Below are 27,930 nucleotides of genomic sequence, written 5' to 3'. Positions count from 1 at the left end.
CTTGCGCTCCGGGCGATCGAGCGCCGGTGATACCGGTGATCGACGCTTAAGTAATTTACATATGTTTCGGATAATTAATCAAGCTGATTAGATTTCTGTATTTTATTATTACCTCTGATTAAAATTTTGATTTTTTCTATTCTTTTGTTCTATTTTCTATAAAATGATATTTTTATAATAACAAAAGAACAATTTCTAGGTCATTTAGATCAAAAATATATATAGACATTTTATATTATATGTTTTATAATAAAAAGCCTTATTATTTTATAAATTAATATTAAATACAGTAGGAAAAAATCTACAAATGTGTCTCTTGGTTTTATAAATTTTTGTAAATTAAATTATATAATATATATTATATATTATATTATATATTATATTTTATTTATTATTATATATTATATTTATGTATATACATATATATGTGTATAATTATATGTATATAATTACGGAGGGAATATATCATGCAAGAGAATATATCATATTATTTAATTATGGAAAAATGTGATTTTTAGTTTTTAGATTTGTAAGTCATTTTAGTAGTAATTATAGTAGTATTTATAAATTAAAAAAATGGTAAAATTCTCGGATTAGAGCATTGATTAATAGATAATAAAGATGGCAAAAAAATTAATCGCACACACATGTCAACGTATTGTCAATAATAATTAAATCGATATCGAGATGATGAGCATTCGCTCTCATTCATCATTAATCGTACTCATTTATTGGTAATGTTTTTTTCTTACGTAAATTTGACTCAGATTCGAATTCTCCGCTCTATTTGACGCTCCCTCTCGCCGTAGCTACTGGGCGGCTGCGAGAATCCCCTGCCTCCTCTTCGGCATCCACAAAGAAGAGAGTTCCGTCGCCGTACTCTCGACTACGGAGAATGTATGAAACGACCGAAAGGCAAAAAGGAAAAAGGACTACCTGTTGATTCGCTCTATATATACTGCAAGTATCCGAGGGTATGCCCAGTGCACGATACGCGTTTCATCCGTCAGCTTCAAGGTCCTTCGTCTTCAAGGATATCGTCGCGCTGCTGGCGATCCGTAGACCTAGGACGGAAAAAAATTCTGCACAAATTTTTCTTACTTCAATCAAGTTCAAGAAACAACCAAAAATTCGCGATGAAAGGAATTACGCAGGAATTGTCGCGTTGTCATCTCCTTCTTCTGGTACTTGTTCTTTCGGGATGCGTCAGTGCAGAGATCGAGAGACGCACCTCGAGACAATTGATAGAAGAAGCGCCGGAAAATTTGGCGTCCAATTTAAACAAAGATTGCGGAAAGTCATACAGTGCCACATGCCTCAAGCTGGACGTGGTGTCTTTCCTGGATAAATTGTCGGAGCAAGAGAACATCGGTATCTTGCCGGGTGTATCTGTGATCAAGGAGAACAGTTCTGCCAATGTTCCGGCATCGGAAGTAGTCGCCAATTTGGCGAGGGACTTCCCGAACGACGTTGAGAAGAGATTGGATGCTTATTTGGTTCACAAGGTCGGCAGTTACATTAACAGTCACTCAATCTCTATCAAGCTTTTCGATCCAAAAACCTTTGAAGCTGCCAGGAGCTTTAACGAAGATGCGCTCGCGCAACTTGGTTTCGGTGGCAAAGAAAATGTTGAAACAGGTTAGAATTTCTTAATTTCATTATTTAACTAAGTAATCAAGAAAATAGCAAATAACAAGAATTATTAGATAATCAAACAGTTTAAAAACAGATAATTTATTTTACTATTTCACTATTTGAGCATATTTTACTATATAAAAGGTGATCAAATCAATGTGTTTCATATCTCGATTATTTATGCGAGTATATATATTTCAAGATTAATTAATTAAATTATTTATTAATTATCATTTTTTATATTTATCACAGGACGTAAAAAGGACAAGCATCACGGCGGTCTGTTAGCCGGTCTGATGATGATGAAGGCAACTCTCGGCGCGATGGGATTCGGCGCGTTGGCACTCCTCGCCGGAAAAGCCCTGATGACCGGTTTGATGGCACTCATGTTATCAGCCATCATCGGGCTCAAGTCCCTGACTAGCGGTCACGACAAGAAGACGACGTACGAAATCGTTAGCAAGCCGGTGTACAGCAGCTCGCATACGCATAGCTCGGAGGAGCATCACGGACACGGATTCGGACATTCTGGATATGGAAGATCCCTCGATACCGTTCACGATACGGTTCAACAGGCCGTGCTGAAATACGGCAACGCGCGCGATCGCAGATCAATCTTGCAGAACTAATCTCAACCCAATGATCTAATCCGATGAGTAGCGTCCGCACTCGCCGGTACACGACAGAACCATCTTTAGCACATCTCTACCTCACTGCGTTTCTTTTTTTCCTTGCCGTTTCTTTTTACCCTCTAACGCACTATCGCGTTTCCTCCTCATGCCTATCTTTCTACGTCTTCCTCTTACCTTCGCTTCGTCTCTCTTCTCTCTTCTCTGTCTCGCCATCATTATCACTTTTGATCCGCCTCTCTAAGATCTCATCTGGCTTCTTTTCGTCGCTTCATGAATTATCATATTATTTATTATTTATAGTTACCTACGTATATTTATTGCGGCCGCCGTTGCATTTTCGTCTATTGGGGAAGCGTATCATCGTCGTGCACGCAGATTGCCCAAGATCATGTACATGATTTTTGAATATTTATTTTGTTACTGTTAAAGTTGTAATAATAAAGAACATTTGTAAAGACACATAACGCGTTGTCATTATTACTAATTGCAGCAATCATCAAGAATCGCGGAATATGCACGCTGCAATAAGACTGCCTGTCGTAAAGTGATTAGCGATAGTCATCAGGAATTTGTTAATTTAAATGAGAAAATTACACTGAACTTTTCTAACTGGCCAACGTGAATACATCGTTTAACCGCATCACGCGCTGAAAAGTGCACATGTTTACTGTTATAGTAATTTAATTGCTACGGTTAAACTTAGATATCTCTGAAGGTGAATGTACGAACCAATTAAGAAGTAATAAGGCTAGCACCTTCACCATAGACAACTATCAACCTGGCAGTCCTGCACCAGATCATAAAGTATTGCGAGTCTCAAGGCGCGCATAATCATATGTATTATTACATACATACACAGCACACTCACACATGTACACATATATGTACATAATGTGCTCGAAGTATTTGAAATAAAATATAATTATTATCATAATCATATATTAAATCATATAGAGCAACGCGTTTATTTTAATTTATTAATCAATTTAATTCATCAACTTAATTCATTTGGCAACTAATAAATGAAATATTTTTCTATAAATAATAAAAAAACAATTTAATATTACATTTTACATAAGAAAATGTTCTGATATATTAAAGAAAAATAAAAATATAACAAAATATAAAAATCAAACGCTTAATTAAGCGATATATGTCAACAGATAGTATTAATTCTATTTCAATTATTAGTTGTTATTGCTTTAATGTCGTAGATCTTATAAATTATAAGTTTTAGTTAGTAATTAATTTGTAAGTGGCACAAACTGTCTCAAACTCTTTGAAATGTTTCTATAAGCGTGTCAACGTAATACAGCTCGTAATGCTGCATCCGGAAACGTTTGCTTTAACTATTGCGTGTACCATCTAGTTGTGGTTGAAACCCGATGAATGATTTCGATCCTTTCTTGATTTGCCTCTTCAATCGTATTATTAGATGACTACTTGTCTCTCGCTGCAAGTAATGACAATCGTGACAAAGCATCGCGAGGATACCGCGAATGACATAAATCTCATTGTATATAAACGATTGCGATGATCCGGAGATCAGTCAGTGTCAGTCAGTGTAATCCTCTCAAAGTCATATTTCTGTCATTCATCATCGTCATCGGTGTTCATCGTTAACCACTCAACGTGCAAGAGTGCGTGAACCTATGTTCGTCTTCTGTTTGCTGATTGCGTGCGCGATCCATGCGAATGCGTACGAGAAAAATGAGATCCGAAACGTTAAGGATTACATCCTTGATATGGGATTGCGCAAGGCGCCGGTCGAACGTCGACTATTCAATCTCAAGAAGAATGGTTTTAAGATCGACGTTAAGATCGTTCCAGCAGCCAGGAATGATTCCATGAAAAACAAGGACGACGATCATTTTCCGAGGTTTCCCGTAAAGGATATTGGCAAATGCGTTATTGAATTTTCGCTCGGCTGCATCAAGAAACGTTTCGTCCGTTTCTTAGAAACAATAACTCATCTTGATGAGATTACTTTGCTCGGGCAAGACATAAAATTGGTGAAGATCAGAACAATACATACATCTGACGGTCGAGCAATGAATAATACAGATGTTAGCATCGAACGCAGCTTGGATGATTTTTTCAATTCCTTTACTCTGCGTATCACATTGCCTAGATGGAACAGTAAGCGTGAAAAAAATCAGATCGATGTAATGTACGATGATGCAGCTGTAGTGGAAGGTTGGTGCAAAGGAAATTAAAACTAATGCAAAGGATATTAAAACAATATTAGTCACGCAATATAGATATCTTAGATGGCAATCTTTAATGGATAATTTTAAATCCTCAGATATCTTTTACAAATCTTGAAAATCTTTATCTTCAGAACACTTGTGCGTTCTTGAAGAAATTATTGCTCTTACAGTTAAATATCATTTGTTATAGGACGAGGTAAGTGCGGCGGTGGTAAGGACAAGTGCGGGGGGGGTGGAGGTGGAGGTAAAAAAGGAGGATGCCAAATGATGATGATGGGCATGCTAATGATGGTGAAAATGAAGCTAATAGGTATATTATTTTTTTATATTCTTCCATGATCTCTCTTTGCATCGGGCACATATTTTCACTATTCAAATATCCATATGTATAAGTACCGTCTGTCTGTCTGTCTGTCTGTCTGACTACAAACTACTTCTTCAATAATGGACCGACTTTTAGCATTTAATACTATGTAATTTTTTAATTTTTATTTTTTTTCATGTTAAAAGCTGTTTTTGTGAAAAAAAATTGTTTTGAAATTTTGTGCCAATGTGTTTAGAACATTCCAAAGATACTTATATAAATAGATAGTTTGAAAAAATCGTGCAAATAAAAATGCACGATTTTCGTTCTATTGCAAAAAAAATCTTGATATATATTTCCGCGCGTAACGCGGATTTAAAAGCCAGTTATATATATTTCTGTTCTGTTTTAAGAAACACACATCACATGCATATTGAAATATTTTATTATAATAAAATAATTAAATACTTGATAGGATTGATGGCCATGAAAAGTATGATGATGGGCGGTATGTCTCTGATGCTTTCCATGATGATGCTTATGAACAAATTTGGAAAAGGTGGAGGCGGCGGCGGCGGCGGAGGACCATGGCAGAGTGGAGGTGGAGGTGGAGGAGGTTTGATTATTCCTTGTTAAATTTTAATATTTCTATGTTTTGTGTCTAATTGTTAAAATCTAAATAATCTGTCTTAAATATTTTTATGTTTTGTGTCTAATTGTTGAAATCTAAAATAATCTTGTTTTAATATTTTTATGTTTTGTGTCTAATTGAAATCTAAATAATCTTTCAATGCCCACACTAATTTACATTGATTGTTCTATTGTAAAATTTTGGTTACCATAAACTTTGAGAGTTTTTAACAATCTAAAAAAATATTTAATGTAATAGCAATCTTTTAACAAAATCTATAAATAACAAAACTAAATATCTTCATAAAACACCTATATTTCTGTTCTGGTAACACTTTCCAGGGCAACTCAAAGAAATAGTACTTCTTACGAAAGCTTCGGGTGGTGGTGGTGGTGGCCCTAGTGGTAGTTATGGTGCACCGCCACCAAGTAGTTATAGTGCACCACCACCTAGTGATAGTTATGGTGCACCTCCATCAAGTAGTTATGGTCCCCCTTCAGGAGGAGGCGGTGGCTACGGCGGCGGCGGAGGTGGATGGGGTCGCAGCTTCCACAAACGGCCGATGACATTATCCTACGACAAAATAATTAAGGAGGAGATGACCGCAAATGATGGACTTAATCACATCCCGAATGTAGGAGAAGTTATCTCGAACGCGGAGAGTATCGATTATCCAGACTATCAAGACTATCGAAAATCACCATCAGAAATAAACTCAAACTCCGTGACTCCTAATTGGAACGTAACAAATTACAAGACTTTCTATGAATATGGAGGCATCAATAAAACTGCTGATTCGGTAAAAAATAATTCGAAGGTAGAAACAACAGTAAGTGCGAAAGAAAAAAGTTTCATCTTCAACAGAAACCCACCTATCAATCTCATTAATGTAACTGAAAAAAATGTTGATTCTGCAACAAGCACAAATCAACCTGATGTTACTCATAAGACAGATATAACATATATGAATGAATGGCAGGCTACAGCTGAAAAAAATTCTAATAATATTCCATCGTCAAATTCGAATATAAGAATTGAATTACACCAAGTCGAGCCGCATTCTAAGGGTATGCTTCATGGAATTTAAATCAATTATAATTGTACGACACATTATTGTATGCTTGTTTATAAATAAAAAATATTACAATCGTTATACAATTATTAAAAAGTATTTTATTCCTATTGTTCACATTTTTTGTAAGAAATGTTTTTGAATAAAAATCAGATTGAAAATTAAGAAGATATAGATATATTTAAAAAGAGAAATAAGAGAATTTTTAGTAATTAAGTATACAATAATTTAATTTAATAAAAATTTAGTAATAATATTTTTAGTTTAATAATTATTATTATAAACTTTTTGTCGACAATTTTTTAAATTGTTTATTAATTTTGTTTGTAAGATAGTAGCGCGATCTTCTGAAGAGTCTTCCAAGCTTCTTTTCATTACTTTCTAGTAAGTAACCGACTTTGAATGTTGCCGGAAGTGTATGAAATCCATTTTATCTGGTACATTTAGTATACCGGTTGAGAACCTTCACCAAGAGCGTGAAGAATATCAACACCAGGTGTCGAAGGTATTCGTATATTTGATTAAAATCTAGATTTAGTAAATATATACAAATTATTTTGAAGAAAGACCGAAAAAACCATATTCGAGGCCTATAACGGGTTTTTTCTTACGTCATGGTCTATAAATTTTTATTTTTTCCGCATGACCTTTCATGCTAAAATCAACCGCAATTATTTATCCGCAGTCATTTAGTCATTATTTGAAGAGATATTTCTCACATCAACTTTCCAATGTTAGCGTTTTGTCACCATTCAGCGAATTATTGAATTTATTGAGTTGCTAACTATTTATCCAGCAAATAAGTTCTTTATAAAATGATAATGGTACTAATACGTTAAAAATTTAATGTATTATTTGGAAATTTTGTTAGATTGAAAAAATGATTTAATTCCTTAAATTTAGTTGGTCTATCTAAAATTAAAAAAAAAAATTAATATAATCTTCGGGAGAAATAATAAAATAAAGATCTTTTACAAATATAATTTTTATATAAACTAATAATACTTAACAAATTTGTTATTTAAAGGTAAGTAATTGTTATTTGAATATATACATAATGGATATTATATTATTTTCATTCAAAATTATCTAGGAGGAACTCAGTTACACTATAGTGAACTTTATACACGACCAAATTCTTAAGTCGTCCAAGCTTCTTACTCGCCCAATGATCGACCTACATTAGTGCATTGACTATCTACTTGAGATTCTCGACACGTAATCTTTTCGGTAGCAACGTGAACTGATTTGAAAAGAATAACGGCAAGTGAATTTATCCTTAGCTGTCTCCTTGGACAGCGACACGAGTGAGTGCCTTTATGGCCGTGCATTTGATTTTCTCAAAGGATGCTCTCCTTTAGCTTTGGTGACGAAGCGCCTGCTTTAAGCCACGAGGTCATTTGCCGATTCCCGTTAGATAGCCGACTGATCAACGGGATCCCGTTCCCTTTCGTGATCGGGAAAAGCGGCGAAAGTGTTCGTATCGTTCGACAAAAAGAGGATTTCCTGTTCCGGAATTAGATGCATATTGCGTTGAGGATCGGTTGGGTCACTTTCCTTATTGCATCTCATAATAGCAATTGAAAAAAATATCAAGTAATTGATTTTTATACAATTAAAATTATAATAATTATAAAAAAAAACATAAAAATTTATAATTGCATAATAAAAACATAGAAATAATTTTTCTTTTTTCTACGCTCTGATAAAATTTGCTTAAGAGAAAAAAGATATTGTAACTTTCCGTTATATTTATTCTTTCTAATATTAACTCAAGTAATATCAGTTATTACAATAAGGATGTGATAGTTTGTTTCCAATATTTATCTCCGTATATCTACATATTTAATAAGATGTTTCTGTTTCCGTTTTTAGTTATTCTTATATACATACATATATATGTATCTGTTACAAATGCCGAAAGCTATTTCACCGCCTCACTTTGTGACGTAACGAAGGAGACTGGACAGCGGTCTATGCTGCGTAACATGAGGCAATGCAGTATACTATTTGTTCCGTCAGAGATGGTGCTATAATATTATATTTGCATGTTGCTTGATTCATAGGAAGAAGTGTAGAAAGATAGGTAAGTGGGTAAGTAAACGTCATCGCTCTTTGTCAAAAAAATGAGAGGATGAAAAAATTATGATTGATTCTTTGATGACAGTTTTCATTTGCATGATATATGTGATATAGTCGGTAGATAGTAAGCTATAATATATTTTTGTTACAAATAAAATTTAAATTTAATGTAGAATTAAAAAAAATTGAAAGTTTTTTATGTTATTAAATTTATATTATACATAAATTTATATTATACATTTAAAAATATTTATAATAAAATTAAAATTTTTAAACTGATTTTTGTAACTGATAAATAAAGCAATCTTTAAAAAATGATTTGATAAATAAAGTCATATGCCAAGAAATAAAAATTCAAAGTATTAAAAATAAAAAAATATAAATTTTCTCTAACATAAAATAAAAAAATATAAATTTTCTCTAATATAAAATAAAAAAATATAAATTTTCTCTAATATATGTATTTTCTCTAATATATATATAACTCATTAATTATTAAATAATTTTTAATGAAACTCACTTCAATTAACATACAATGCATCATTTTTAAACAGGTAATAAAGCTTAAATTTTATCGCTCATCCAATATGTGACATGTCCCAGTTGCTTGGTTCACTTTGTGCACGTACAAACCAGTTTCGATGCACCGCAAATACTTTCCGTTGGGGCTCTTATCGCTATTGAAGTTTGCGTTTCTGGTTTACGACGCTAACAATTTCTACTACTATCTACCATCCGAAATACTTTCTAATGTATATACAGACGCACTTGTCACAGGTGACTGACATATCCCAAATAATATGTTACAGTCAGACCGGCACAGATTGCTTCCTCTTTTCGAGATTATATATGAAGAAATAATTAAGCAAAAAAGAGAAATTGTGATTGTGTATGTGCAGTGGAGCCACTAATATACTTGGTAACCATCACTAAAATTGCTAAGCAAGTTCATCAAGCGAAGTTCTATCAAATGTATATTTCAACGGTACGATTTGCACAATAATAACATCTTATATTAACTCTCAAGGAAAATTTATAATATACTTAAAAACGAATTATTCATACTTATAATATGAATTTCTTAATTGGTTTACCTCTGAGAAGCTTTAGTACATCATAAATAAAATAAAATTAATATTGTATACGTTTTCCTCAAAATTTACACACACGTGCGTACTAATTGCTTTATAAACTGATATTTTCACTTAAAGTTAAATTTCAAAAAGCTAATTTTAATATACATATAATAATGTTGCATTTATATTTCAGTGATATGAAGAAGCAGCCTCTTGTCGCCCTCATCATTATATGATGAATTATGGTCAAGACGTAACTGGGTTACGTTAAAGTGTTGAATGAACCTCTTGTTCCTCCATGGGTATCGAGAGCTCAGAAGAAGTGAGGTAAAATGGGAAAGAACGCGCGTGCACGTTATATTTTACATTCGTCAACGGAGAGGCAAGACAAATCTTCGCGTGGCGGAACAAAATTCCCAACGTGAAATCCTGTTTCGTTGAATGCGTCTTGTGCGTGTTCGATCGGCTTTTCGGCAGCGAACGCGTAAGCCGGTCATGCGCCTCAACCTACTGTAGCATCTTTCATTAGTGGGTCAATGGAATTCATTCGGTCCACTCGCTTGGCCCACTCGATCAACTACTTGGTAGTATATTGCAAGATAATTTCCCCAGAAATGCTCTTCGTTATTGAGACGACCTCTCTGTTTTTTCAACCCGGACCGATTTGACAGATCAATGCCCTACTTTTCAAACTCGTTTATATGTAAAAAAAAAGCATTTATATTCAAAAAACATCGTAATGAAAATATAGTAATAAAAATTTAGTAATATCTTAATATATTTAAGGTTAATATTATGTGACCTATATATTTAATATTATGTGATATATATGTAGACACATATGTATATTAAAATTTTGGAATATAATGCAAGAAGAGAAACGTGACGACCGTAATATATTTTTATAAAATTTTATTGAGAGAAAAAAATTGTTTTCACAAAATTAGGAAGTATATAAAAATACATTATATAGATGTAATATATAATGCAAGTATCTTTGTTATTATTATATTGCATTATCAAAATTATCGAAAAATATCATCAGCAAGACGAAGAAGATAGTCTAACTGTCACTTAAGTAGAAGTTAGATACGGATTTAATGGATCGCGTAGTTGCTGGCTGGAATAATGAGAACACCTTCACCAGAAATCTATCTAGTGAAAAGCCTGAGAAACGCGATTGACAAGTTAGAAAAGCAGTAATAATAATATCTAATTTTGTTTGGATTTTTCCTTTTACATTCAAACATATATATAGATAAGGATCGTAAAACTATTCGTAGTAAAACATATATATAGATAAGGATCGTAAATATCATATTTCTTTCAAAGATCATAAAACATTATTTCTTTAAGAATTACGATGTTTCACAAAGTAAAAGTATATTACATTGTTGAATCATAAATGAGTTTATCTGTATATAGTACTACTTGCTTTATCATAATTTTTTCATTATGATAATGCTCATGCATAAATGTGGAATTTTTTTATTATGCTTTAACGTACAGTGTTGTTTCAGTGTACCAATAAGAAACATAGTGCATGTATGGTCTAGCATTCACGTGGAAAAAACTATTCACTATCTGGGATTCATTCATAAATACCTCACTATCTTCACGGATCTGAAAGTGTGTAAGTATGTGTTTCTATTATATATAAGCACATAAATAAGATTTAAAAAAAATTTTACTACCAAATTAAATACAGATATTAATTACCTGATAATTTGTCGCTGTCATTTCATATTAAAACATTTTTATAAACGTCAACAATTTTTCTTAACCGCCGTTATTGCTGATTATTTTAATAAAACAGTAAAGTAAAATAAAAAAATAGGTCTAAAAAATATGTGTCAGAGAAACTTAAATCTTGGAAAACATCTCTTTATCAAAAATTCGATAAAAATAGATTCTTATTTTGCGTTTTGACTTGACACACATACATAAAGATTACATGCAAACAGTAAACTTTAAAAAAATATCTTTACTGAATCATTTATATACGCAAATAAATAATTTTATACTTATATTTAAATGCAATATGTGCAATACATATTTTCATTGAATATATGTGCACTTAAATTCAACTTGCAATTAATTATTATGGCATCTAAATGATTTTAACATCTTATTTTTTACAACTATAATGATATTTTAATTCTAGTTTGATGTTACTAATTTCTATTCATTATATCGGCACATGGATAAGGAAGTTGAACTATATTTTCACCGGAACACGTAGCAGAAGTATATGTATATAATTCCGTATAAATGGCCGACCATGTGACAATTCAACTATATACTTGGAAATTTCTTGCTATCATCATCTTTTGAAGAAACGAACTGCGACCGACAGTTCATGAATGACCATAATTAACTTTTTTTATATAAAAAGCGACATTGCGTGCCACTCCATAATATACGTAATTTGAAGCTTAATTGTATCTTACATATTTATCGCGAATGTAGAAAAATTAATGAGATGTCCTACAGAGAATATAATCTTGTGCAAGATGTAATAAAAGTACGAGGCAGATCTTTTCCTGCAATTAAACAAAAGTTATTCAAGTTTCACCTCCACGCGAGTAAATTGCATAAATAGAAAATACAGTTTTCGTGAATTTTGATAAATTTCAAGATAATTTAACATTCAACTATAAATACGAATACAAATATACAGAAATACAAATAGGGAACCACTGAATATCATTAGATATTCTCGAGAAAATTGAACCTTGGGAAAAAAATGAGAATAGACACGACATTCCTACTTGATCGTAGGAGCTCCCGTGTCCCGCCAGATGTTTGCATATTTATGATGCATCTGACCAGGTCTTCGGGCAGGAGCCCAACGGTCTTAAACGCGCGCGTGTGTAACCGCAGACCTGGCCGGTTGCAGTCCGAGAGGAGACGATAATGACCTTCCACGGAGGAGCTCTCGTCGAAGAAGAAGGAGTAGGAGGGCATTTGACATACTTGACGTTCAGGTGAATTGTAAGCGAGAACGGAAAGGCCCGTGGTTAGTGCGAAGCGAGAGATCGAACGGTGCGCGTCTGCGACGGAGGAGAGTGAGACAGAGAAAAAGAAAGGTAAAAAGGAGACGAGACAGGTCGAAAGATGTGACAACAGTCACGAGCACGTTAGTAACGCGATGATCGACGTCTGCGATGCAACGTGATTGCAACGGCAGAGTCTGCCGATTGCACGTCGCGCCGAAGGAGAAGCCGAGGAGGCTGTCGCGCGGAGAAGAGGATTGCCGATAAAAAGGTGGGAGAAGGTCAGGTTTTTGGATAGGAAGTAGGAGGGAGGGTTGACGTTGAGCAGCGAGATCTCCAATAAGTAGAAAGGGCATGTGATGACCGCGGGTAGATACCAAAGAATTGGACGTGTACGTGGACGAAGTGACGATGACTCATTTGCAAAATGAAAAGTGCGCCGGTTTCAGTTACTAGATAAGTAATTGGCCAGTGGTACCGCCGGTGGTGTACAATTCAGAGCGTGCAGTGCTTCCGGTACGCTACCTCATATTTCTGGTCATATACAAGTAAAAAAAAAAAAGCCGAGTCAAATATAAAATATACAAATTAAATTAAACGTAGTTAATCTCTCAAAAGTGCTATCGAAGATGCATTGGGGATCGACGTTGTTCCTGCTATGTCTCTTGATAACGTTATCACACTCGAGCCTGTTCAGTGTCGAGAAACTTAAATTATTTGCGAAGATCCTGAAGCTTGATACGTTGCATATCAACGAGACGGAAAACGAGCTCTGGCACGGACTCTTCAGGGATTGCGATAAGAGAGTGACGTTTTCCTGCATACAAAAGAACGCGTACACCTATCTTGATAATACATTCATCGAGAGAGATAATATCACCATTTTCGACGGTCTATTACTCACGAGAAATAATGTTACTTACGATACGTGTCCTAAAACGGAAAATTCCAATAACGTTCGTGAGAATCTCGTGGATGACGTCGACGCGAATGGCTGCCATCGAGAAACGGACGAAGAAGCGAAGGAGCAAAATCGGAAGTTTGAGGATGAACCGGTATCACCACTCCAAGAAATCACGAACGCTTTACGACAGAAGACAATGAAATTTTTATCGACGCGAAATTACCAAATTCAACTTCCGCAGTTTTTTTTCGAGGGCACAACTGTGAAGATAAGCCCACGCGAGATAGACGAGACCGGAGCTCTTCTCAGAGTAGATTTTGGAAATCAAGAAGTTGGACAACAAGAGGGACGAATCTTCTTTAAAAAAATCAGTGAGCATCCTTAACAATTAATATAAGCACATGTGCTATTTATAATATTGAGAAAATAATATTTATTGTTTTACAAAAACGATAAATGTTATTATTTATTTATATTTGTTAATTGTTTTATAAAATCAATCAAAATGACAAAATTTATAATATATAATATTTTTTGTTTTATTTTAGAAAAGTTCGTACAGAATAAATTGTTAACCAGCTTTTTGGCGCTTCTCTTAATTATCAAGCTGATTAAAGTGAAGTTCCTGTTTATCATTCCGTTTCTCTTCGGAGTGGGAGCTGCGAAGAAACTTTTCCTGAAACTGCTGCTGTTCTTCATTCCTGCGTTCGCGCATATTTTCAAGCTCTGCTCCAGCTACTATGCGTCTCACTCTACCAAGTTTCATCATCATCATCATCAAGTATGCGTGTGATTTTTCTCTATCTCTCATCTAAACTTTGTTTAAAATATATATGCAATATTTAATTGACAATCTTCATTTCAGGTAGCGCATCATCATCATCATGTGCCGGTTCCGGTAGCCGTTCCATCTTATTACCATCGCGATGACTTCAACGGTTACGATTACACCCACCCTCATGTTCAGTATCGGAAAGATATGGAAGCGTTGAAAGAATGGGGCATCGAACCTTACGACGAGCCCTACGAAGCCGGTCAGTCCTACGAGGCCAGTCAACAGTTGAATCGCGTAGTTCCAGCTCCAAGTCCAGTTTCCGGTCTCTCGTATTCAGGTCCGTTGCCGCAAAATATGCCAAACGTAGAACCGATTGCATCATCTTATTTAGATAATTCAATGACAGCTGGCGCGCACAACTTGGCCTACTCCGGATATCTGAACGACATTAAATACAATCGGCGACCCGCGGCGCAGCCGACTGCTACTGTACTTTCGATAAATCCCGCAAATCTCGTATCCGGTACAAAGACATCGGCGAAGAATCCTTACACCGTGTTCGCGCCAAATGTACGACTAACTCATCAGAGGCTCTTGACGCCTATTGCAACCGCCAAGAGCTCGTCGATTTCGCAGCAAGAAACGGATGATGAGTATTACGGACCGATAATGTCACGACTGGACGACATCTTCGGACAACTGAGATTCTACGAAGAGACTTGCAGGGAGATGCTCGTCTGTAGTATGTACAAGAACCCGGCTGGCTACTCGCCGCACAGTAATCTTGTGTCAAACGAGCTTTCCAGGTATGAAACTATGCAGCTTATCGATTAAATCGCGGTGCAATCACAAAGAGAAAGGTGGAGATCGCTTGCGTGCTCCGAATCACGTTAATCGGGTCATGTTTGGCTCTCTCTCTCGTCCCTCTTCTTTTTTTTTTTTACATTTTACATCGTTCCTTTTTCCCATTTCTTAATGCCACGATTGTAAATTCGCGCCTTGTACTTCAAGCTTATCTGGTTTTGCATTGCGTTTTGCTTGCATTCCGTTAACAATAAGCGTAAACTACAAAAGATGCTTTCACCGAACCGGCTATGCGATAAACCGGAAAGTTTTTGTTGTGACCGGAACGTTTGTTGGATAACTGGCTTACGCACAATTATAGCTTTTGAAGATTAATTTTTTCTTAATTAAATTTTTTTAGGTTGCGTTTTTGTTACATATTTATACCGTATTACTTGAGTAATGATCAAGAAACGTAACGTGACTTAAATTAAGCACACTTTAAAACGCGCATGTAACTTAAAATTCATAATTTTCGCATGTTTACAAAATACTACTATCATTATTATGATAATACTGGCTTAATTAAAAAAATTTATTAGAACATTTATATATATTTTCAGAGATCCACAGGAACTGAAGAACAGCGTAACAGAGAGCGTGTACAGTGAAAGATTTTACAGATACGTGAATGCAGCCAGGCACGGTCAAGATGGTGAAGATTGCCTCAGTACATATCCTTGTAACAATACCGAATAAATACTTCGTTTATAAACGTAGAATTTATATCGGACCGTATTAAAGCGATTAGAATACGACAGCTGTTATCTGTTACATCTAGCAAATGTTATTAGACATACATATTTGCTCAATAAGCTCGTAGAACCTGCAGATAGATCAATATTGTAAAGTTGCGTAATGTAATATCGATATAAAAGTAGTAGATCAACGGTACTGCCATGCATTAATTTATAAATATATAATTTATAAAACGTGCGCGAGAACTAATGTCCAATTTTCCTATTAGAAATGAAATTGGAATTGTTCCGCAGATAAATGCGCTCGTAGAAGTTTTAATGATTAATTTAGTTAAGAAAGTGATCGACACGCGTTAAATGTAATATTTATTATTTATTCTAATTTTTTTAATTTAAGCGACCAATTTAGTAAGGAGTTAATAATCAGTGGATTTTGTGATGATGTGTCAAAGTTTCTGAAGGCTATTGACACGTTGTCAGCAAAACCCGCTCTCCAGGGGTAACATCATTATTATATAATCATATAATAAGATTGATACGACATTGGATTTTGTGGCATTTTATGGGTTATAAATGTGCTTTATGATTTCTTACTTTTGGTAACTTTTAGTGTAATTAAAAATTATGGATTTCAAAATATAGGGAATTTTATTAATTCGATTATGCTTTGAGAATAGAATTTGATAAAGAAAAAGAACATTTTTTTTCTCTTACACAATATATATTTTTACTGTTCACTTATACAAAATAATTATTACTTCATAGGCTTTATATATTTTGTAGAATACTATACAATGACATAAAATGTTTAAATAATGTTCTGCAATAATTTAAAAGCTATTGTGTTTTCTATATGCATGTGATGTTATGTAAAAATTAGTTAGGAAATAGCGTCTGTTGCATAATTTTATAAAAATTATTTATTCTGCTAGAGAAATAACTAATTTATTATTATTAAATATTCGGGTGCCATACCCAACACACAACTGTTACTTTTTATTTAATTTCATCATGAACTTTTTAGATAAATATATTTATTTTGATGTAAAACTTAAATAAATATTTTTATAGTTGTACGATTTAATCATAATGTAATTTATCTGCAATAAAACATTAAATCAATGTTTTTTTATATTATTATGTGCATTATCCTTGTAATGAATGTATATTTGTACACATAATGTGGTCATTATATTTTTAATAGCAAAAAATTTAAGTAAATTAAATATATATAATACTAATAAGATTTCAGCGCTTTCATGAATATTCTCAGAAATACTATTAATTTTTTTCTTTAAAAATAAATTTGAGAGAGATAAATCACAGTGTTATCTTTTTCAGTTAGTATACGAGTATCTTATCTTTATTTATTACTAGTGTGTATCGTATCTTTATTTATTATCAATTTATTATTCATTTTTTTATTAATTTTTTGGATAATATTAATTTTTAAAATTATAATTACACTCATATACAATTTAATTTTATGGTGGTATCGCTATTTTATTTATTGCTTGGTATATAAAGATAAGAGATTGCTAAATTGAGTAAAGCAAAAATAACAAAAAGCGGAATAAAAGCAAATGTATGACATTTTTAATATTATATTATAATAAAATTACCTTTTATTAAGTAAAATAATTTAATCGTGCGTATAATATATAATTATTTTAAATTTGACATATCAAAAACGTTTATAATACATATTTATTCTTCTTTTGTTGAAATTTACATTTGCATTTGAGTTCAAAAAATTGAATGGATAAAAATGAAAATCTGATTTAATATTTCGATAGCTCGAGTTTAAAATTTTTACTTATAAATTTATTGATAAATGTATAATTATTTTTATATTTGTATTAATAAAAATCATGCTATAAATTTACTGAAACTATTATGTGAATATACTTTACAAAAATATATTTTATTTGAGTACTGTTCATCGAGTGGATATATTCTAAAAATGGAAATAATATTTGGTATGGATGTCGAAATCGAAACCATTCCAGAGGGACGACAGGGCATTTATAGTTTGTGAAACCATCGACACCCTAGATAATAAGGCTTTCTTCTTTTCTTTCGGCCAGCCGGCAACACGTCTCTAATCAAAATTCATCAACCGTACACGAATGCCATCGCCTATAAAACCCCGTTGACTTCGTTCGTACTGGCATTCGGTGTTTAGCCTCTAACCAATCGGTGGTACCGTCATGAGGCTCTTAACTTTTGTGTCAGTAGCCCTTCTGGCAACCCTTACTGGTGCGCAACAAACAGAGACCACTGTCGATGTCCTGCAAAAAATTTATCACAGGTATGTTATGATTATATTATAACTTTTTTGTATCTAAATAATTTTAATTATTAAAAATTAATTGTATCGTTATAAACATCATTTAAAAATTATTTAAATCAGTGATATATGAGAAATATTTAAATGATCGTATTATATACAAATTTCGAACATTACAGATGCGCAGATAGCGAGTCCATGTTATCTTGTGTTAAACCAAAAGTGTTGGCTTACCTCACTGATGCTGCAAAACAGGACAGATTGGCAATTACGGAGGATTTAGCGTTAATTAAATGCCGTAGTGCGGATTCCGTGGTAGCAGATAGCGTGGAAGATTACTATTCCTCGCAATATGATGCTGCAGATCCATCCAAGAAGCTGCGAACATTGATGCTCGAGAAATTGGACAAGTATTTGTCTAGCCATCAGCTTGAGGCTAAACTACCGGAAACAATAGCGGAATCAAATATTGTTCCTAGATCTTTAGCTGACAGCATGCCAAAAAGTCTTACGGTCCCTCTTAGTGATTCTTCCAATGAACAAGGTAAGTAATCTAACAATAAATAATATATGTTACAGACGATAATTTTATCTATAATTATTATTTAACATAAACCGCTTGCGAAGAAAATTAATTAGGAAAATTTAATATTTTTAGAATTTAATATTTCTTGAGAAGTGCATTAATTTTATATACATTTGCAGGTCGTGGTTTCGTCAAGAAGGTGATGATACCATTCTTACTTGGTCTCAAATTCAAAGCTACCACTTTGGTACCTCTTGGTCTTGCTTTGATCGCCTTAAAGACGTGGAAAGCGCTAACTTTGGGTCTTTTATCGTTGGTCCTCAGCGGGGCAATGTTGATCTTCAAGTTGACCAAACCGAAAGTCGCTTACGAACTTGTTCATTACGGACATCCACCTGTTGAACATCCGCCTCACTGGGACACCGCACCTCATGGACCATACAGAGCCTATAGAAAATAAAAATCAATATAGAAATTAATATAAAAATCGATGCAGAAGAAAATTCGTCATTTCATTCATCCGCTTAAATTTATTTAATATTTATTAGTTGTACTAGTATATATGTTCCATCTGCGTTACTTAATAAATAAATATGTATAATAAAAGTTTTTAGTTTTCATAAATCGTTTTATCAATCAAATCTTATCGATTATTTTTATTGCATTTTTCTCTGATGTAATATTTTCTCTAATTTAATTTACATTTTCTTCCTCGGAGATGCAGCTATAAGAATATACTATTGCTCTAATATTATACATTAAAAAAAATTACATTTTGTAAAAAAATAATAAAAAAAAGATTATAAAAATATATTAAAATAAAGGAAGAAATAAATTTGTTAATTATTTACCTTGTATTTTATACATAATAAATGCAGTAGAATGTTTGAATAAATTATATATTATATTAATAAACTCGATTTAAAATAATAGAAATTATATATAAGAATATATGCAATTATATATAAATATAAATAAAATTGAAGAATAGATCATGTATAAAAATGTTTATAATATAAGAATATAGAGCTCACTTTTTACTAAAAACATTTTATTACGTAGCTATAAACTATTTTACGTCTATTATAGCTTATGTGATCTGTACTATTAAATAATCTTGTATTTTCAAAAACATTTGCTTTACATCTCTAAGAAGAAAATAAGATATCTCAATATAATACAACATTCGTTTCACAGCTTCTCGAATTCTTGTTATCATATATAAATTTGACTTGTCAAAGTAAGCAAACTGAGAACACACAAAAAGAATTGACTGATTGCACGAAAGATGTTGATCGATATTTCGTCGGCTAGAGACGGCCTGAATGCTTATGCAAACTCGACCCAAAATTCTAGTTGCTGTTTTATTGTTACGACAGAGAAGAAGTCGGGCAGGACAAAAGTGTCTCCGATGCGCATTTTCGTGCGAGAAACTCGCACGCAACGTGCATCACTGATGTACCATCGTGCTATTTTCCTTTTCGATCAGGAGTTACAATTTAATAAAGTTCGGTGAGGTGAAATTAGTAGCTCTAGAAAGGATAATGGCATAAGGATAGAGAGACAAAACGGAATGAGAAAGTCGTGATCGTGATATGAATGAATCATTCGATTCAATGCCAATGTTACGATGGCTATGTCAAGGATGAAGGACTCTTACGTGCGCATATGATTTCCGGTTACTTACTATAAATAGAAATATAATTAAAATGAAATAAATAGCTCTTCAATTTTCTTGCTTCATTATTTTTTGAAAGTTTCACAATTGTTGATATTTAATTCTATTATTTATTACTAACACACAATAAGTTGTAAATACTGATTCTGACCACGAATTAATTATCACAATTCAAAATAGGAAATAATTGAATAATTTAATTATTAATTTCCTATTTTTTTCAAGTTTAATAAAAAGTAGTTTATTAACAACTTTATAAATTATTTATCTCTATTATAGACAAACTTTTAATATTATGCAATTGATGCTTTAAAGTAACTGCGAAATTTTTAATAAATTAGTTTCTTTTCTCTCATCAATGTTCTTAATGATTTTTTAATTCTGTGCGTTTTCGTGTCACGACGAACTAAATCCGATTATAAAATCCGGTTGCATTCATTATCAAAAATTTAATTTCAGACCATGCGTGAAAAAATATGCCACGAACGTTTATCGCCGCAAGTAGGTCTTTTGATATCGTCGTATAGAAAGCAAACTACTGCTCATTAATATCATAGATTCCTTCGCGTTTCATGATCGAAAAGTACGACCTGTTGACAAAAGTATGACATATTGGCGGGACCGCTACCCCGGTTTGACGTTTGCAGCGTGTCGCGCGATCTCACGGTCTATCCCTCCCTCATCAGGTAGTCGCGGCATGATCCATGGCGAGGCCTCAATAATCGAAGACCATACTGAACGAAAAGAAAATCCACACCCGGACGGAAGTGGGGGAGTGTTCGAACGCCGCTACGCGACTCTTCGACGTGCATTATACGATTCAATGAGATAGGCCTTCGTATAAATACCGTACTGCCCAACCTATTGCCATCAGTCGTCGTGCCGCCATCGTTCTTATTCATTATCCACGAATCGTGTACACAACGAGAATTTCCTTACAAGTTTTCACAAACGGATATAAACTGACCGCCAGCGCCATGAGGTTCTTCATTCTGTGCGCCCTATTCGCGTTGGCCATCGCGCAACCAGCCAAGAATGAGAACTGGAAGAATGCCATGGACGAGGTGGTTGATCGATCCAGGTCCGAATGCTCGCAGAAGAATGACGAGATCGCTTGCATGAAATTCAAGGTGTTTAATCTGCTTGACCAGATCTTCAGCAAGGATAATTTCAAGGTAGATATCAGTCATGTTGGTGGCAACGCTTTTGCGAAACAATTCGCATAGCTTTTACACTTTATTTTAGTTTTCATTTTATATTTTATCAAAATTAAAATTTTATAAATTTATTTACTTCATTATTTTTAATGAGATAAATCCGCTGATTTTCACTGTCTCGATTTATCCAGGTCTTCGAAACGGTGGAGATTTCACGCAACTCGCGCCCTGCCGAAGAGGTATCCGCTCGTAGCGAGGGTTCCGTCCTTGACACTGTACAATCCTACTTGACCTCTCACGACGTGACCTTCAAACTGCCGCTGGACTCCACCGTGAAGGTGAGCTCGCGCAACATCGAGGACGATCAGCTCACCTTCGACGTCAAGTTCGGTCAAGGCCGTGCCGTCGATGAGGCTCGCAGGTCCAAGCTGAAGAAGGTCATCATCCCTATTCTCGTGTTCGTTCTCCTGAAGGCGATAACTTTGATCCCCTTGGCCATCGGTGTACTTGGCCTGAAGGCCTGGAACGCCTTGCAGCTCTCATTCTTCAGCTTTATCGTGTCCGTCGGTATGGCCATTTTCCAACTTTGTAAAAAGATCGCCGCTGATTCCCATGCTGCGCCAATTGCTCATGGACCTTGGGAGTATCAAGCTCAATACAGATCGTTCCAAGATCAGGACCAGCCCTCTTCCTCGCAGTTTGCGCAGAATCTTGCATACTCTGCCCATGCACAATCCTAATGTTACTATCGGCCTAATGACGCTTTTGTAAAATATTTAGTTTCCTATTTATACTGTTTATTTAATAAACTATTATAATAAACTATTATAATAAACTATTTCAAGTTATTTTATATTATAATATGTTTATTTTAAAAATATTTGCTTTCCCAACCCTACCTCAATATTACTGTTTAGTAATAAAATTTATTCAAAAAAGAAAGAAAGAAAAAGAAAAAATCACAAGTATAATTAATCTATTTAATAAATTATTATAGTATAAGCCTTTTCCACCACCACATTCATTTAAAAATCTACCACTTGTCAGTCAAGATTAAATTTTATTTGAAAAAAAGAAAAAATTAAAGACTAAATATGTAAAGAAATTATATGTTTTAAAATATGCAATGAGAAGATATTTGTAATGATAATTTTTTCAATTCTAAATCAATATGTATATATTTTATCCATATTTGAAAAATTGTATCTTATTAATTAAATACAATTAGAGAGTGTTTAGTCATATAAAAAAAATTATATATTGGAGCTCTGTCACAAATGTATTTTTTTTTAATTAATAAAGCATCTTTGACAGTTCTTTAGACAAAGATTTCATAAGACTTATGGTTTTAGATAATAGTTTCATATAATTTATTTTTATTTTATTTTGTGTGTTTTACTTATTCATAAAAATAAAAAATAAATAAATATTATATGTATATTATATCATACAAATAAAAAAGCAAAGTGTGCTGCAAATCTTAAACATAAAATTTAATTGCAACATATATTTATATTGCAACTGATCCAAGATAATAAAGGAAAGAACTTTTATGTTTAAGATTTGTGTAGCACACTTTGCTTTTTCATTTGTATGATATCATCTTAAATTTGCATTTCTTTCTAAGTCTACAAGAACGCTTTTTGCAATCCAAATCAATTGCGAGTGATACTTATAAAATACTTATAGGAGACCTACATACAAATGTGATCACTTTCGTCTTTTACGAAAGTTAATTAGAAGTCACCACTTTGAAGTCATTTCACTGTTTTAACATATATGTGACTTGCAATTTCTATGGATATAAGAAAATATTATTTTAATCTACACGCGTTGCTAAGTAATTAATAAATGATAAATATAAAATAAATTGTAATATTATAAAATTAAATTATAAAAATTATTAAATTTGAGCTCTATATAAAAAATATGATAAAGCAGTAAGTGCGTTTTAGAGGGAAAGAGATTACGATTTAATATATGAATGCAAATAAAAATGGATAAAATCTCAATTTTATACTTGCAATCCTATTTAATTTAGTTTTTTGATTATTATAATGATTTATTACGTTGTAATCATGGTGTTGCACATCTGGCATATAACGCCATAAGTTATAACGATTGTAAAAGAAGTGAAATATGTGTAAATTATAATGTTAGGAAAATATAAAATCTTTTGCTTATGAAAAAAATTTAAGTTTATATACCTAGCATTAGCTAAAGATTTTTATTATATTATATAATGATGTGATAGTTAAAATGTTTTACAGTTGTTTTAATTATTTATTATTTTAATTAAAAAATTAAACTTTTAGTAGATTTAACAAATAACGCAATATTATATCTGTTATTATTATTCAAACAGTTAAATAAAAATAAAAAATATTAAAATAAATTTTCAAACATTTCATCATTAAAAAAAAGCCTATATATTATATAGCAATTCAAAAATAAGATAATGTAATTTTGTATTCATTTATGAATTTGGACTAAATTATTCTATATTATATAAGAACAAAAAATAAAAATAGTAGGTATATAAACTTGGATTCTTTTCATAAGCAAAAGATTTCAAATCTCCCTAACATTATAATTTACACATATTTCACTTCTAAATAAATCGTTATAACTTATGGCGTTATATGGCAGATGTGCAACACCATGATTGCAACGTAATAAATCATTATAATAATCAGAAAACAATGCAGATACCTAGCGTAATATAATGGAGGCATGTGCATATCGTGCGTCCTTTTAAATTACCATACGGTGCTTGCGGTTTTCAAGAGTGTTACAGAGACAGTTACTCATTCTGTTAATCGTAATCATAGAAGGCATACAGGCCGCTAAACGGCAGTATGACGAGCCAAGTTCGAGCACGGGCGAAAAGAGATGCGAGACTCAAGTTCCGTTTCCCATATGCGCCGCATGCCATCGTGTACGACGTACGCGTCGTGCAACAATCGACACGTATTTACACGCGTGCGTACCTATGCCTGAGTGAATAGACGTGAGGAGGAGGTTCGCAGAGGTTTGGCGAAGAGGGTGGCGGCACGACGCTCTATGCCAGTGAAATTTGAATAATTTCCCTTCGATCGTAGATTCCCGGCATGCGTGACCGCATAACATAGTTTCAAGGGGAACAAATTAAATAAAAGGGGCAGGCCACTCCTCTGTCAGTCGCAGTTCGATCATCGCTCGCTCGCACGGGTGGACGATCGATCGTTTTTTATTCACACCCGCGGACGGTGAGTGGAAATTACGAGAAACAACAAACGAGACAAAAATTGTTTTCCTGTAAAACGTGGAAGAAAGGAAAAGGATCCCGATATGCGATTGACAGCATCGATAGGAGCGATAGTTCTGCTGATTGGATGTTGCGCGGCCAATCAAGACTTCTTAACAAATTCCTTGAACGAGTGTGTAAAGGCGGAATCATGGATATCCTGTCTCAAACATCAAATTTTGAGTTATCTCGATAACAAATTGGGAACTGCTACGGAAGCAAGATCGCTCGAAACCGTCGACGAGGCGATTGTTGCCAGAACCATCAAGTATATGAAGAGTTACGATTATGGTGTCGATTTACCCTTCGTCGATGCTAGTTTACAATATAGACCCAGCAGAAGTTTGATCGATCTTGACGTCGAATTCAAGAATAATGACGTAGCCACCAGTCAAGCTAGAGGACTTTTGAAGAAAAAGCTTTTACTACCATTCTTGCTGTTGCTGAAATTAAAGTTGAAGGCTTTAATGCCCATTTTTGTCGCCATTATTGGAATAAAAGCGTTAAAGGCTCTTGTCCTGTCGAAGCTCGCTTTGCTCATTGTGATCGGATTTGTTGCTTTTCAGCTTTTCAAGAAAGGCGGCATGATGATGCCGATGGGTATGTACTTTTATATCACTAATGCTTTATATCAAATAGTTGTGTAATTTTTAAATATATTTAATGCTTAAGTCGAGATAATTGCAATTTTTTAATATTTATTCCTTATATTACAAATAACCATGCAACTACAAATTTCACGTTACAATCTCTGCAATATACTTTCACTTTCTCTGTTTAATTTAATAAAAATTAGCTTTCTCGGAAAAATATTTAATAATTTTAAAACAATTCGAATATGTATTTAATATATTGAAGAAAAATTCCATGAACATTTCTGTTCAATTGTAAAGAGAAATACGCATCTTAATTGTTGCAAAAACATTTTTCTCATCACATATGCATCGTCTATCTTTTCAATCAAAATATATATTAATATACATATTAAATAAAAATATATAAAATAAAATTTTTCGATCATAGGAATGTCTGTAGAACCGGCGTCAACATATGGTGCTCCACCCTCGACGACGTCGAGCTATGATCCTGCCAATACGTGGGACGGCAATGGTCCATATTCCCGTGTTTGGATGCCAACTAATGGCGTGGAAGCCCAAAATCTTGCTTACAGTTATTATTCACCCGGTGGCAGCTCGAGTTCGTACAACTCGGCAAGCGGCTCTTCGGCATCCTCTTCAAGCAGCTCAACGAATTATTAAAGTCGTTCTAATGCCCGACTTCGATGTTACGATGCATCGATCGCCCAATATTGCTCTCGAACGAATTATCGATCACGTCAGCAAATAAGATACGACCAAAGAAACGCCAAATAATTACGAAGTAGATCGCGATCGATGCTGACAAGACGTCAGTTTTGTTGAGAGTACTGTATTTAAAGACTGTCGACTCTGCGTCGGCTATAATCGTAAAATTATTTTGTCGATTTAACAAAATAATCTCCCTTTAGCTCGATGTCGAATTAATTTGTCGAGAAGTCAGTTGCGCTAAGTAAATTTTTGATAAAATTTAAGGATCCGAAATATTTTTCTCCTGGCCTATTGTCAATATTTGCAGTACGCATCTGACGAAAAAATTAGATCAAACTTAAAAAATTTTTAAGAATTTTTCACAAAAGTTGCAGTTTCTCTTTGAGTGTATACATGTTAAAGATAATTAGCAATCACTTGTTATATATATGTATAAAAAAAGGAAAGATATTCGCGATGATTATGATAATCCTCAATATATCACGGGATATATTTGCAAGATAATGCGAAATTATCATTCCTTCGCTAAACTTTTTTTATTTACTGTGTGACAGGATTATTTATTATTACTTTTGTGTATTTGTTATATAATAAAATAATCTCTTGTAAATTTAAAAAAGCTTTATATATATTTACATATTTTCAATTTTAATATTCCTGTAAAATTTCTTTAATATCTTCAAATACTAAACAAATATGACAAATAATATAAGATTAAACATAAATAATTAAGAAACAACTATTTTCATTAAATTTTAATTTAATCTATACTTTTCATAATTATCTCAAATGTATATTTCTCTGTAATTAAGTTCAAAATAAGATTCATTAAATCCTTATAAGATATCTATCATGCCATAACGTATGTAAAAAGTCTATAGTCATTTTCTTAGAATAATACAACTCATTTAAGCATTTGCAGTATTCTTCTATCACTTAAAAATTTTAAAATTCGCAAATACACTAAGTAAATATAGAAATAATTATATACACGTGTAAAACAAATAAAATTATATAAAATTATATTAATATTTAAAAAATATAATCTTGATTAATAACTAACGAGAAAGTGAAAAAGATTATTAATGAGTTATACTTTCATACGCGATTTGTCTCAATTTATTGCGGCTCTTTTTCAAAGTATCAATAATCTGCAAGCGGAGACACGCAATTACACCATACCAGTCGCGTGTGCGACGCGAAGAAGCTCACTGTCAGTTGTCAGCTGTCAGTCATAAGTGTGGCGTTGCGCCACGTGGTCGACCACGTGGTCGCGCCGCGTTATCTCATGCGTCACATGTCTGACAATGAATTGTGCGTACACGCTACTACTATCTATTCCACTCTCTGGTTCAATTGACGGTCGCGCCATTCATAAATCGAGCGATTCCGATTTATATAGTTTTACGGACGGCAATAACTCGGCAAAAATTGATTGCAACGGTGCACAACAAAAACGGATCTTAAAAATTTGCGATTGCGCATCTTCTCACGTGTTTCAGATACGATTGTCAGAATTTTTTATTTTTTATTAAAAAAAAGATAAGAGATTCCTCTTTTTTATTTTTTTAATTAGCTTTAGTCATTTAAATGGATAATTATTTTTTTCCAAATTTTAAAGTCTTGGATATTATACAATAGCGTTAAGTTAGAATACGCGATTTTTAAATTATTTTTTTATTATCAGACTGAAGATCATTTCATAGATATATTCTCATATTATAAAGCCCACTCTTGCATTTTTTAATTAGTTTCAGTTATTAGAACAAAAATTAATTTTTGCCAAATTTTGGGTCCCGATTTACGTATCATTATGTTAGGTATTAAC

At 33.2% G+C, this 27,930-nt stretch overlaps 5 protein-coding genes across 6 annotated transcripts; all 5 read left to right on the top strand.

Annotated features, from left to right (window-relative positions):
- The first annotated feature begins 1,136 nt into the window (after positions 1 to 1,136).
- On the top strand, positions 1,137 to 2,264 carry Osi16 (DUF1676 domain-containing protein Osi16). Its single transcript, XM_029304902.2, has 2 exons — positions 1,137 to 1,638; positions 1,888 to 2,264. The coding sequence occupies exons 1-2, from the start codon at positions 1,137 to 1,139 to the stop codon at positions 2,262 to 2,264; spliced, it is 879 nt and encodes a 292-aa protein (XP_029160735.2).
- A 10,416-nt stretch (positions 2,265 to 12,680) lies between these two features.
- On the top strand, positions 12,681 to 16,862 carry Osi17 (DUF1676 domain-containing protein Osi17). Of its 2 annotated transcripts, XM_029304841.2 has the most exons (5): positions 12,681 to 13,913; positions 14,091 to 14,323; positions 14,408 to 14,654; positions 14,724 to 15,123; positions 15,724 to 16,862. In XM_029304841.2, the coding sequence occupies exons 1-5, from the start codon at positions 13,268 to 13,270 to the stop codon at positions 15,857 to 15,859; spliced, it is 1,662 nt and encodes a 553-aa protein (XP_029160674.2). In that variant the 5' UTR covers positions 12,681 to 13,267; the 3' UTR covers positions 15,860 to 16,862. The 2 variants fall into 2 exon arrangements, with proteins under 2 accessions (XP_029160674.2, XP_029160673.2); XM_029304840.2 differs by having other exon boundaries at positions 14,408 to 15,123.
- Positions 16,863 to 18,043: 1,181 nt separating this feature from the next.
- Positions 18,044 to 19,418, top strand: Osi18 (DUF1676 domain-containing protein Osi18). The gene is made up of 3 exons (XM_029304887.2): positions 18,044 to 18,169; positions 18,328 to 18,692; positions 18,854 to 19,418. Exons 1-3 carry the CDS (start codon positions 18,069 to 18,071, stop codon positions 19,132 to 19,134), a joined length of 747 nt encoding a protein of 248 aa, XP_029160720.2. The 5' UTR covers positions 18,044 to 18,068; the 3' UTR covers positions 19,135 to 19,418.
- A 1,820-nt stretch (positions 19,419 to 21,238) lies between these two features.
- Osi19 (DUF1676 domain-containing protein Osi19) lies at positions 21,239 to 22,370 on the top strand. The gene is made up of 2 exons (XM_029304853.2): positions 21,239 to 21,527; positions 21,701 to 22,370. The coding sequence occupies exons 1-2, from the start codon at positions 21,330 to 21,332 to the stop codon at positions 22,247 to 22,249; spliced, it is 747 nt and encodes a 248-aa protein (XP_029160686.2). The 5' UTR covers positions 21,239 to 21,329; the 3' UTR covers positions 22,250 to 22,370.
- Positions 22,371 to 24,704: 2,334 nt separating this feature from the next.
- Osi20 (DUF1676 domain-containing protein Osi20) lies at positions 24,705 to 26,653 on the top strand. The gene is made up of 2 exons (XM_029304852.2): positions 24,705 to 25,395; positions 25,819 to 26,653. The coding sequence occupies exons 1-2, from the start codon at positions 24,840 to 24,842 to the stop codon at positions 26,052 to 26,054; spliced, it is 792 nt and encodes a 263-aa protein (XP_029160685.1). The 5' UTR covers positions 24,705 to 24,839; the 3' UTR covers positions 26,055 to 26,653.
- Positions 26,654 to 27,930: the final 1,277 nt, after the last annotated feature.

Source organism: Nylanderia fulva, unplaced genomic scaffold (assembly GCF_048542155.1).
Source record: "Nylanderia fulva isolate GAGA-0341 unplaced genomic scaffold, ASM4854215v1 Scaffold13, whole genome shotgun sequence".
Lineage (NCBI taxonomy): Eukaryota > Metazoa > Arthropoda > Insecta > Hymenoptera > Formicidae > Nylanderia > Nylanderia fulva.
Note: the sequence above shows the minus strand (reverse complement) of the source record. Positions and strands in the feature narration are given on the sequence as shown.